The 13,708-nt window shown below is 34.3% G+C and overlaps 1 protein-coding gene across 1 annotated transcript; it reads left to right on the top strand.

Annotated features, from left to right (window-relative positions):
* Positions 1 to 2,615: 2,615 nt before the first annotated feature.
* Positions 2,616 to 3,735, top strand: LOC141600550 (uncharacterized). Its single transcript, XM_074420795.1, has 2 exons — positions 2,616 to 2,856; positions 3,091 to 3,735. Exon 2 carries the CDS (start codon positions 3,105 to 3,107, stop codon positions 3,591 to 3,593), a length of 489 nt encoding a protein of 162 aa, XP_074276896.1. The 5' UTR covers positions 2,616 to 2,856; positions 3,091 to 3,104; the 3' UTR covers positions 3,594 to 3,735.
* Positions 3,736 to 13,708: the final 9,973 nt, after the last annotated feature.

The raw sequence follows: 13,708 nt of genomic DNA on the forward strand, positions 1-13,708 counted from the left end.
ACAAGTGAAGTTTTGGATTAAGTTAAGGATTTTGTGGTATAGGTTAGGTGGTGTGACGAGTGAAGTGAAGTATGAGAGTTGTTTAAGTAAGAGAGCCTTGGATATGTGCATGGCGAGTGTTTAGGTTCTAGGTGGTTATCTTTGACATGCGGTAGTGATGAGGATAATGAAAAGATATATCTCGGATTTAGTATTAGTGAGTTACGAGGACGTAACATTTATCTTAAGAGGAGTAGGATGCGATAAAAGAGATTTTGATGGTTGTACATATGGTAGTATATTTGGAAGTAGAGTGTTGGTGTAGCATAAGATATGGATTTGTATATGTTGTGGTTGATAGTGTTAAAAGGTCATGGACGTGCTTGTAGTAGTTCGATGTTAGGAATGCGAGAATACTTCGATAGTGTTGACAGTTGGATGATGAGGTTATGAGTGTGAGTAAACTTCGAGGACGAAGTTCCTTTTAAGGGTGGTAGAATGTAACATTCCGTTTGATGTTTATGTAGTTGGTTATGTATGAAGTTAGTGTCGGGAGAGTTTATGATATAGTTGATAGGTTATGTATGAAGTTAGTGTCGGGAGAGTTTATGTATAGTTGATACGACATCGTGAGCGAGGTGTGGAGGTAGGAATAGTTGGTAGAGTTGGTGTTAAGAGTTCATGGTTTCATGTTCTGTAAGTTGGGGTTTTGTTTTGAGTTCTTAGTAGCTTTGTTGCGTCTTGACCGAGTTAGTATGTTTGTTTTTATGTATGGGTTGAACTTCGGGGACGAAGTTCTTTTTAAGGAGGGAAGACTGTAATACTCCGTATTTATGAGTCTTTGGGTACTCTATCGAGTAGGCCTTACTCTGTCGAGTAAAGGTGAGTTGCGTTTTAAAATAGTTTCTGACCTGTGGGGTACTCGATCGAGTAACTAGGATACTCGATCGAGTAAGGGGGCACTCGATCGAGTACCTTAGCTACTCGATCGAGTAGCTCGGTTAGCGGGTGATAATTCGACGGATTTGTTAATAACACGGAATAATATATAAATCTTTCCGTCACTTTCATAATACACTTTTACAAACCTAATAACATTAAAAGGGAGATTCAAGTTACGTTCTTCGCATTCATCCGTGTTGTTGACAAATCCCGGAGCTTGAGAGGTCGGATTCCATCGTTCTTTATACCTTTGTGATCCTTGCGTCGAGGGTAAGATCTACATACCAATTTTATAGTATTTCGTCAAGTTTCGTTAAACCCTAATTTTGGGATTGGGGGTTTTGTGTTAGTTTTGTGATTGTTAGTAATTATGTGATTATATGTTAGGAGGAAGATTCGTAGAAAAGGATTTGTGATACAGCTGTGTTGAGACCGTCTGATTGTGTTGCTGCCAGGTAGGATTTCCTACTCAGTATTAGTCCCATAATGGGATGATTGTTGATGTGTTGAGATTGATTGTTTGATATAGTAATTGTATTGTGACTACCGTGTGATTGTGATTGTACACCTTGATAGATTCGACGGTTGTTGATATTGTGATTGTGATTGGTTGCCTATGGTTCTCGAGATGCGTTCTCGGCTGAGTGGAGTCACTTGCGGGAGTGGCTTCACGCCCTAGTTTCGCCCTTCGTGGAACCCGCCACGGAAGAGGATGTGCACATTAATGGGACAGGGTTATCGCTCGGTATGATGAGCGGGGCTTAGGTGGGAACGCAGGCGCGGTCCCCACGGCTGGCGGTGGTCCGGTGGACGATCGATGATTGAGATGATTGGAGTTGGTTGGTTGTGTATGTGTGATTATTAAGTTCGTCTGTTTATCTTATTGTGACATATATATTAATTGTGTGATTAGTACTGACCCCGTTTAAATGTTTTAAAAACTGTGGTGATCCATTCGGGGTGGTGAGCAGTTGCTTGGCAGGTATATCTTGGATACGAGTGGGATCTAGCTGGGGATGGAGTCATCACATATCAGAGTCTTTAGTCTTCCGCTGTGTTTGATATGACAGTTCCTTTCAGTTGGTTTATAGTTTGAGAACAGTTGTATTTTGCTTACAGTTGGTTTTGTTATGTAATCGCTAAAACTTATTTAATAAAGTATGTTTCTTCATTGTCTTATGATTATCATGCCTCGGGTAACCGAGATGGTAGCGTCCTTATACCTGAGTGGTCCTGGTAAGGCACTTGGAGTATGGGGGTGTTACAATAACTATTAGATATAATGAGTAGCAATTGTCTGTATTCGGTATTCGAGATCTGGTTGGATGTCGAACTAAGTGCAAAAAAGATGGTGTCCTTCTGAGTATGTTATTTGTCCCACATTGAAAAATAATGCATGTTTGATTAATATATATTACCTATAAATATTAGAATTGTCCCACATAAGAAAAAAATCCAATTTTTGTGAATATATTACTTATTAATAGTAGAATTGTCCCACATCGAAAGATTAGTATAAGGTGGGGTGATTATATGATTATAAATAACCCACGTATATATTAATCTTTTATTTTTTTGAAAGAGATATTTTAATAATAGGTAAACAAATCATTAGACATATAATGTAAACATTAAACGCTTATAATTTTTTTTTTTTGCATTATAAATAAGCTAATTACCCCGTTGCAACGCACGGACATTCAAACTAGTAACTTATTATAATCTCCGTGAATTAAATTACCATCCGAATTAAATACGGATTAAAATTACAAAAGTCGGCGGTTTTACCACATAAATTAATTCACAAATTCTCCACCAATTCTCCTCTCTATATATACAGTATCTCTCATGTTCTGAACCCGCTACATGATCTTTGCGTAAAAAGAAAGGGTTTTATTTTGGGATTTGAATTTTCGTAACAACATCGAATACCAAGTAAGTTGTTTCAGTAATCTAATTTGATTGTAATTGCATAATTTGTTAAAGAGTATAGTATTATATTATTTCTTCAATTTAGGGAAATCAAAATTAGGGTTGGCTCTTATATTAGGGGTTTTACAAGATCGTGTTTGGGTTTGGCAAATTGTTAGGGTTTCCTAATTAAGTGTAGAATTTGTATTGGAAATAAATTATCCAGGTGTTGTTAATTACTGTTGTTTTTGCGTTCAGGACATTGGAACAATATGTTGATTAATTCAGCCTATTCCGATTGGAATAAGGCTGAAAGCGATTCCATCCCGGAAATAGCAGCAGCGACATTGAGGATGGTTGAGGAGTTTGAGAAGATGGCTGAAAGCGATAACGACCCGGAAATAGCAGCAGCGGAGTTGAGGATGGATGAGGAGTTTGAGAAGATGAGGGAGGAATGGACGAAGAGGAGGCAGTGTGATGGTGCTATGCCTGCTAAACCCATGGCTAAGTTTCCTGGAATGTCCGATGAGGCATTCGAGATAAAGAGACAGGAGTTGTCTGCTATGGTTGCTAAAGCCGTGTCTGAGAAATCTACAATGCCTGATGAGACGGCATTCAAAAGGAGGAAACAATTGTTGTTTGCTCATGTTGCTCACGCCGTGGCTCTTAATGAGAATTCAACATTGTCTACTGAGACACTGGTGAAGAGGAAGCTTGAATTGTCTGCTTTGACGGATAAAATTCGACAAGAGTTCATGTAGCTGCTTATACAATTAAGAGTATATCTACTTATGCTTATCTGTTTACTTGTAGTTTTCGAGTATTATGTGTGATTCGACTATGTAGCTTATACAACTCAAAACGTTATGAATTTAATAAATACATTGGCTGGATTTTTAGCTCTTTTGAGATGTTGTCAGCTTGTTGGTAATGCCATACTGTTGGTTTTCATGTTGCTTGCATCTGTAGATGCTTTAGTTGTCAGCTTGACATATTTCAGTGGGACCAACATGGAGTGGTCACTGGATTCGTTGAATGTTGGGCTGCCAATTCTTAATGCGAGAGGAATTGATAGGTCATGGACATTGTCTGTTGATAGGTACAGCCGTACAGCTCAATAGACATTGTCGTGGAGCCTTGGTGTGTGGTCCGGCCTTGATTCTCACTTGTAAACACTCAACACACAATGTAATGAATGTTTCTTTGGAGAGTAACTGACAGCTGCATAGTAGTGGTAATGCAGGGGGAGAACAATGGCGAGGCTGGGAATGGAGGATGATTTGGGTTGAATCATGGTAATGCTGACCTACAAGGCTACCAGCAGATAATCATCAAGGTTGTCTGATTGATGATTCCTGTGTGGGAGCCATTGGAAACGGAGTTTGCATTTACCTAGGGATCAATTATCGGAAGAGTGCAGGGTCATGAGGTGAGGGGATATAACCCATTCTTTGATGCACCACAGGATCTGCAAATTATTTATCATGAACTACCCCCAACAACAACCAAGTTTGGAGATTTGACCTTGTGATTCCTGATAATCGTTAAACTAGGAAAATGAACGGGGTCATTTATGTGGGGCTATGAGCCTAGGATAGCCGGAATTGTCATCAGCCTTTTCTACCCCAGACTGTTCATTTTGCTGAATCATTCTTCTAGTGGGTTTTCTAATGATGAAGCGCCGTATTATGAGGATGACGTGGAGGTAGTAAACAATCTGCTCGAGTCTCAAACTATGGTGATACCAAGAAGAATGAAGGATATAGGAGGTGAGGAAACTACTTATAGAGGTGGAGGGCTTATTGAGGTACCTAAGAGGGTGAGTTTTGAGGATCTCCATGGTATTGATAATATAAAGATGCCTTTCTTTTGGGATACCACGATATTGATACTTTGAGTTGGTGAAGGAAATTCATCTGCTACTACAAATGGTACCAAATCTGTGAGGGGGTATCTCTTTAAGACCTTGGGTCTTGATCCTGAATCCTGATTAAGGTGTTTAAATTCCCAAAAGAAAGGCATCTTCAGATTCGGGGATGGGAATGGGAGGGTCCGAAGAGCAGCATAATGTGATAGCCTAGCAGGCTAGCACCATCACCATGGATCAGGCGCAAGGAAAAAGTCCGCAAAAATGACAATAAGCAAGGCTGATATTAGGAGTACCTTTCACATGTCAGTGAAGGAAGAACATCTCTTAGACTCTTAGTCTCAAGTGATGAATAGGTGGATGCTGATGGTGTTGCGGGGATTGTTCTCAATTACCTTCTTCCGAATAATTGGACTCCGCTGGGATTGTAGGGTGCTAAATAATCCGCTCGCCCATACATTTGCCAAAATTACAGTTCTTAATTATAATATTAGTAATGTTTTGACTTTTCATTTTTATCTGTGAAAGTAAGTGTAAGGCTAGTACGAATGCAATAGGTACTATGGAGGGCATTGGGTTGGTTGGAAGCCTGATGCCAAGTTTAAGTGTATCTTTTGTTTATTCAACAACATTACATGCACAGCCTAGTGTTACATTCGTTATGTAGATATTGGATAAAGGAAGAATTGCCACTCTGTTATACCCGTCTAAAGACAACTATATGAACTTTAATGCACAATTGGTCTTCAAGCCCTCTTATTTCCAAGTTGAAATAACTTGTTTCCAGAAGGAAGCTAGAACTCTAGAAGATGCGATAATTGGACCGGTTCTCACATTGGGTTTTATATCCTTGTTTTTCATCTTGTTTGTAACCTGCTAGAGGAGGAAGATTGCGTAGGGATAAGAGACCTAGGGCTAAAGAGAGTCAAAAAAATATATTTCGTGTATAAGCCTGCATAATTTCGAATATTATCAGTTCTGGTGTGTAGACCAAATAATACAATGCAAGCTAAAGTTCCTAGATTCATGGGGATGCATATATGTTATCATGCTTGCATATCCATCATTAGATGTTGCTTGCATAATCTCGTATAAATGGACGGTGAGGATGGGTAACATAATCTCGCTTATGGTCTACCCCCTCTGTATCAAACCAACACATAGAGGTCATTTCCGGAAGAATCGTAATGAAAATAGCGAGTCTTTGGTTCCGTTACAATTTTAGGAATGTAATTTAGGTTCAATGTTGAGTCTGTCAGAAACATGTATAGGAAAAATACGCAGCAGCTCTGTAAATGTGCTTTTCGGCTTAAAATTTGTTTAAGTTAATTGCTTTTTCTTTAAACATGTAACCTGCAAACTGAGGAGAAAAGGAATATATTGATGATCCAAATGACATCAAGCCTGAGGTATGAAGTGTTGAGCGAGTTCGGAGCTCCTTATAACTGTCAAATATTCTGAAACTGCAGAATATGATACTCTTGTTTAAGAAATAACATGATCATTTGTACAGAGTTATGATTCGATTTCACGTACCCAAATGAAAAACAGGTAACTTGTCTTCTTGCCACCTTCTTGTCATCTGATCAAATGTTATGCTTGATATATAGGAGGAACTATAGAACTGCAGTGGATTTCAATTCTGAACAACCTAAAAATTAAGACGAGGCAGAGGACGGCTTATGGAAACAAGCTTTTTAGAATGAACATCATTATCATCAATAGCTAGCTATGCTTACAGTCATCGCTTCTGCTCAATCAAACTTGCTGTTTTTTTTTCTTGTACACAGAAAGTTAAGAGCCCGAAGTACAAGGGAAAGTGGATGACTCCATTAATTGAAAATCCAGGTATAACTTCACAATGTTTTTTCTACATAACCATCTTTTCCTAACTCGAAAATTAGGAAATTTAATGAGGCACTATGCTGCCTAGTGTAGAGTTTGAAGGTGTTCTTGATCTCTACGTTCTAAAGCCTATAAAATATGCGGGTTTGGAAATCTGGTTTTCAAAACTTAAACATCTCTCACCTTGATTTATTTTAGCAGATGGAATGGTATAATTTTCTTATTATTGCAAAGCTGGATTGTGCAGTTAATTACGTTATACATAAGGTATGTTCTACGAGTTTTGTTTGTGTAATTTATATAAGCTTATTGTAAAATGCACAGTTTTTTGCAATTTATCCACTAATATCGCTTTGTGGTAGATTTATTTTATACTATCTTTATGTAAACCCTCTTACAAGATTAATTGAATTATCGTTAAATGTATGTTTGTTTCTTATTCCATTTTTGTAGATGATGTCTCCTTTGTCTTCTCATAATATTAACATAGTGTGTTAAAAAAAACTACATGGAAAATGTGTAGGTAACAGAATGATTTAGTTGAACAAAAACTTGATATCCGTCCTTGAACCATGTTCTAATGATATTAAAACTTATTTGGTACGTAATTGTTCACTTGATATAAAAACCAAACATTTTTAGTTTTTAATTCGAATTTAGAGGATCTTAGTAAATTGTTTTTTTTATAACTCTGTTTTGTAAAAAAAAAAAAATACAATATAGTTAAAAGGCTACTTAAAACATCTAATTTTAATTCACATATCATTTTTATAGTATTGGTTAATATTAAAGCTACATCAGACTTATTTATTAAAATTCTTCATAAAATTTACTAATATTTTTTGATGGAAATCATAATACCGATCATGATTTAAATTATAAAAATGAATTAACAATTTACTCTCATCATTTAAATCGTACAATTTATCCATCTAACTCTTCATTAACCATAGAGATTGTAGTTAAAAGGTCTCATATGTAGTAAATAAAAAGTCTAATAATTTGGATTATAAAGTTACTAATAATATTTTTTAGTGGAAACCATAAGATCATGTACTAAATTACAAAAATAAATTAAGAATTTACTCTCATTATTAAAATTTAAATCGTCAAATTTATCCATATAATTCCTCATTAGTAATAAAGATAGTAGCTAAAAGGTCTTATATGTGGTAAATGAAAAATCCAATATATCTTGGATTATAAAGCTTCACAATTTCTTATATTGGTACTTTTAATTTATTTCAAAACCATCTTAAATATTGTAATTAGCACACTTACGAAAAAGTGAAAAATAAGGTGTATATGTGCATGTGATTCAAACGTTCATAGTCTTCTTAAAAGTACTCCATATTTCTATCTTTTAAGATTTTAAAATTTTAAACGTTAAATAAGCTGTATAGTTAATTTGTAATTAAGATGATGCTTATTTAATTTTAATTTTAATTTTAACTATCTCAATTTGCAGATTATTGATTGTGAGAAGGCTATTAAAAAGTGGAGATTACATGTTTGAATCTAAATGTGAAAAACGAAAACATATTTTTTACTCTTTTAGTTGGCTTACAAAGTATCACCATTCATCATCGGCGTAATTCTCTATTTTACATGTATATTTTTGATAAAAAGTATAGATTTTGAGGAAAAGTTAAATTAATAGTATCCATTTAACTTTCTTAAAAAATCTATCAGATATGTAACCGCGATCTTGGAGTGCTTTGTTTATCGACCTAACGACGCAGCCGTTTTTAGCTCAATTATTTATGACGTACATCATAAATATATAAAAATAACAAATTTGTAAAAAATTTAAACAAACATTTATAGTTATAAAATTAGCTACATTAAATTGTTGACTACAAAATATTCATGAATAATATTAACATGTATTAAAATATATGGAAATAAAATTCAAATTAAAACTTCTATCTATATTACTATGATCATGAAAAATAATGTAAAAGAAGTAAATATTTACAAATGTTTGGTTTATAGCTTATTCGCGATTAAAAAAATATTTTATATTTTAGTTAAAGATGGACGTCAACAAAAGCAAATAAATGGAACAAATATAACAAGTCCGCGATTTTCGCGGGTATAAAACTAGTATAATATAAAAAGGCAAGCCTAAATATTAGCTTTCAACATTCATCTTTAAGACTATTAGAGCATGACACATCATCATTATTATTTAAAAAAATGGAAAAAATCATAACATTAAACACTAATTAAATCACAATAAATATTAGTATTTGTTATTTATTTGTTAAGAAAAATTAAACTTAAAATTAAAGCCAATATATCTCATATTAAACACAAATATAATTCTCACCATAATCTTTCAAAATAATGCTAACTATTCAATCTACCTTAAATTATTGTTCACAAATAAAAATATAAAAAAATCTATTTTGAATTTTTTTTAGGTTGACTTAATTACATAGCTAAACAAAATTGCAGACAATAACAATAATAACAATAATCGTGAGAAAACACTAATAAACGTAACAATATTCGTGGCAAAATATTAATAATCCACGGCAAACATTTAGTAAATTGTAGAAAATATATATTGATAATATATTGACAATATATTATGGTAGTATAAGTATAGATTGATAAAAAAAAATTCTTACGAGTCCTTTTTGTTAATAGGGCTCAGTGCGACCACAAATCCGGGATTGTATAACACCATCAACGTGACAATACAGCTAACCCCGTGAATTTCACGGGTAATAGAACTAGTTTATTATAAAATGTGAATGATTTACTATTATAAAAAACACAAATTGTTATATAAAACTGTCTCATGATATAAGACCAGTCCAATAACAACAAGGCCCAAAAAAATTAAACCAATCACAAATTGTGTTCACTCTCTAATTCCCCTTCTCCTTCAACTGGCTTCTTCAACCACGTTCTCCGTTCTTTGAAAACCATGAATGCGACCTCCACTCCAACCCCAAATAACGACCATACTCCAAGTCTTCATCCAAATCTTTCATATAATATACCAGACATGGACGGATTTACAGGGGGTGATGGGGGTGACCCCTCACCCCCATTATTTTTCAGGAAAAAAATTATAAAGGTTAAAAAAAATGGTGAAAGATCTGGAAAATGGATGTTGAAGGAATGGTGCGGCAGTAGCAAAAGCGAAGTATTTGTGGTGCGGAAGGAGATGAACGAGATATCAATATAAATAGTTGTAAGTAAATTAAAAAATATAGTAATAGTAATGGTGTCTTGTTGGAAAAGAGAGAAGAGTAGAAGACTAATGAAGAGATGAAGAGGATGATGAAATATTGAAATGAAGTGGTAAAAAAAGCGGTTTTTAGGAATTGGAGTGCTTTTTATGGGGAAGAGGGGAAATTATATTTTATTTATCTTCCTTTTAGAAGTGGGAAATGAATTGTACTTTTGTGTAATAGGCTAATAGTCTAATACTAGAAAATACCGTATGACTAATAGATTACACAGATTCTCGTTATAAACGGACACTATCCGTCTATAATAAAAGACGGGTCAAATATAATACCACTTTTTTAATAAGACAAACAATAAGTGGGGTGGTGGGAGCAAATAATGTCACCACTTTTATTGTATTTGACCCGTCTATAACAAATTAACAATAGACGGATATACTCGTCTATAGCAAGACTAATTGAATGGAGTAAAGGGGGAGAAAAAGGATTGTGATATTAAATTCATTTTCTGCCTTTCTTCTACCAAGTTTAGCGTATTTTTTCCCCATCTCAATAATAAAAATTCTCTTTTAAAACGGGCGTATACGTTTTAAGTTTAACCCCTCTCTAGTAGTAAGAAAAAGACAAAAGCATAATGTATAGCATATGGGTAACAATAAAAGATGTATCTTATATACTCAAATTGGATAATATTTAACCCGTTTTCATGTTAAGACGGAGCTGTCTCTTTAAAAAGTGTAAATTGTGAACTATAAAATCACATAGGAGTAATAATTATTTTTCTACGGAATAATAACTAGAATCTCAATCTTTTATAATCATGAACAAAATTAGATTAAAAAAGAGTTATTTTTTTCAAATACTAAATTTGTCCACCACCATAGGAGCGATTCGAACCGAGTTCGAGCCAAGTACTCCGTAGTTTTCTACGAACTCGAACCCATTCTACACTTCCAACCATGTGATGCTCATTACACCTGACCAAAAAACTAACTTATTTTCATGACCAAAAACGTATTTTCCTTGTGGTACTATAGATAGATTATCTATACTTGAAGTCTAAAGTTTTTAAATGTAAATCGGTAGTTTTGTTTCTTATTGTGCCTACCCCTTACTCAAATCATTCGTTCGCCCCTGGGAATGATGAAGGAATGCTATACATTTTATTGAACACCCGTCACCCCCATTAAGTAAATCCTAGATTCGCCACTGATACCAGGTTATCCAATTAAAATTGGAGGTTATGAAGCTAAAAAACTCATCTTACAAAAAATTCCAAGTTTTAGAAAGAAAAAAAAGCAATTATAAGGGTTGGGTTTTCATCATAACTTAATCGTTTTCAAGTTAAAATTGTATGTTTTGAATGCTAAACTCTATGTACACTTGAGTAAAAATTCAATACTTCACTTAAAATTCAAAGTTTTCACTATAAAACTAGCTTCTGTACCCGTGAAAATCACGGGTTTAAGCTTACGAATAATTGTAACCTCATTAGTATGAAACATGTTGAAATTTTTGTTTCTCATATATTTTCATTATTTTCATCATTAACCGTGTCAATTTCACACGAACACCACTTATCATAGGCCGTGATTTTTTTTTTTTTGCATTTATTTGTTCTTTTTATTGTAATATATTCTTTTTTGTTTCATAGGATAACATGGCTTTAGAAGAGTATACGTGGCGTCTCTATGTTATTCTTGTATTATGATATTTTAATTTACTAAGCTATATAATATTTGAAGTACGTTATATGAAAAAAAATATTATTTTATTTTTATACTCTTTTTATATGTAACCAATTCATTAAAATTAATGGGTACAGTTATACAACATAATATTGCACAATTAAATTAATATGATGCTGTAACAATAAAATAATAAAGCTTATTTATATGTTCTAGTAAGTGAGAATAACATTTATAAACGTAGTAAGAGTTATAGTGATGTAATGTGATTTTTTTTGTACGAGATAACTTATTTTACAATAAAATCCTAGAATTAAAATTTAGAATTTAATTTGATGTCTAATTATTGTTTAGGTCGTTTAATTTACTTTAAAGTTAAAAATACAATTTTTTTTAAATGATAAATAATAGCGTGACATGCTAAAACTCGTTTAAAAGAGAGAATAGTGTTATTTAGTGCTTTGATTTTTTTATTGTTTTTTTGTCTTTTCCTAATAAGTGACTTGGTGATGTAGAGGTGGGTTGTGTAAATACTTAAAAATGTTGATGTGTCATTAACATAGATGATTAATTAGTTTTTATTATTATTATATATAGATATAGATATCTATATTGCAAGTTAAAATAACTACTCATTGTAACAATATGGAAATTGAATTTTAAAGCTCAAAATCGAAACCTAAGTGAATGTTGTTAGTTGGTGTCCATTATTGGACTGCCAACGATGATAAAGAAGGGAAGGGGCCAACAAAGGAGATAAGAACGTAATAGTGGTACGACTATGGAGGTTGTGGCGGAGCGATGGCAGCACTCGACAACGATCGGAGTTGGTAGTGTCGGTTGTGGAGGATATAGTGGGTTGGAGGATGTAGTACGAATCTTTGTTTTTTTCTTTTTCCTTTTCTTGTTGTGCAGTTGTGTTTATTTATATCTCCTTGTTGGCTGGGCTAGATTCTCCTATTGGGCCGTCATATGCTATAGAGCGGTCTTATAGGAGAGTTACTGTTATAAAAATAGTAAATAGTTAAGAAGATAAGAAAAGCCCTTATCTTAGGCTTCTCTTTCCAGAAAAATAACCAAATAAACTTTCATTCAAATTCGGAGAGAAATAAGCACAATGGACACAAGACACGATCCAATAGCTGAACACATGAAAAAAAATTTAAGGCCTTAAACATATGTTCAAGAAGGACCATTCCAAAGTATTAAATCTTCTGTAAATCTATTTTGTACATGTATTTTAGGGATACTGCCTCACTCTTTCTTGTAAAATCCGACATGATCTTAACAAATTAGGATATTCTCTAGAATGCTTCTTCTTTTCGCAACCCCCCACCTGTTCCCGACACACCAATCATTAGACAGCCTGTTGCATAGTATCTTGGAGGAAGTTGGAAGATTGGCTTGAAATAGAAGAGCATGAGCGACATTTAATATGTGACGGTGTTTGCGCTCTACCCGGCCATTTTGCTGTGTTGTACCGACACACGAGGTTTGAAAGAATATCCCATTTGTAACAAAATAGTCAACCATATGATTAAACCCATTCCCATTATCTGATTGAATCCGTTTAACACGTTTAGAAAATTAAGTATCGACCATGGCTAAAAAATTCATGAACATGGTTGTGACTTCGGTCTTACTAAAGGGAAGGTATACCAAGACAGCCCTAAAGCAATCATCAACAATAGTCAAAATATACTTAGCACCACAGGTTGACGGAGTTCGATAGGGACCCCATAGATCACAATGAATTAAATCAAAAATGTTCGATGCATTATTAGTATTTAATTTGAAACTATGACAACTTTGTTTTGCTTGATGACAAATATCACAAGTGGAATTAACAAGAATACGAAAATTGCTAGTATGTGAAAGTAAATGAACCACTTTATTTGAGGGATGTCCAAAACGCTTGTGCCATAAATCAAAGGAATCAGCTGCACTCACCCCATGAACCGCAGGAAACCGTCCCACCACACGCAAGTAATAAAGTTCGTCCCGAAGCTCACCGACTCCAATTCTCGTCCTCGACAAAAGGGTCCTGAATAAGACAAGTTTTATTAGTAAACGTCACAACAGAACCGGTAGCAGCAGTTAATTGGGCGACGGAGAGTAAATTGCAGGTGAGACTTGGGATGTATAAAACGTTAGAAATAAGCAAAGAGGCATTCAACCAAACCGCCCCAGGTAGCGTAGCCATAACCGTATGCCCATTATGAAGGCTAACCGGGCGAGATGGAATTGAATGCGCATCAGTAAAGCAAGTA

Source organism: Silene latifolia, chromosome 1 (genome assembly GCF_048544455.1).
Source record: "Silene latifolia isolate original U9 population chromosome 1, ASM4854445v1, whole genome shotgun sequence".
Lineage (NCBI taxonomy): Eukaryota > Viridiplantae > Streptophyta > Magnoliopsida > Caryophyllales > Caryophyllaceae > Silene > Silene latifolia.

Bases quoted from the DNA above. Each gene is read 5' to 3' on its own strand.
- LOC141600550 (XM_074420795.1), top strand. From the start codon at position 3,105: ATGTTGATTAATTCAGCCTATTCCGATTGGAATAAGGCTGAAAGCGAT.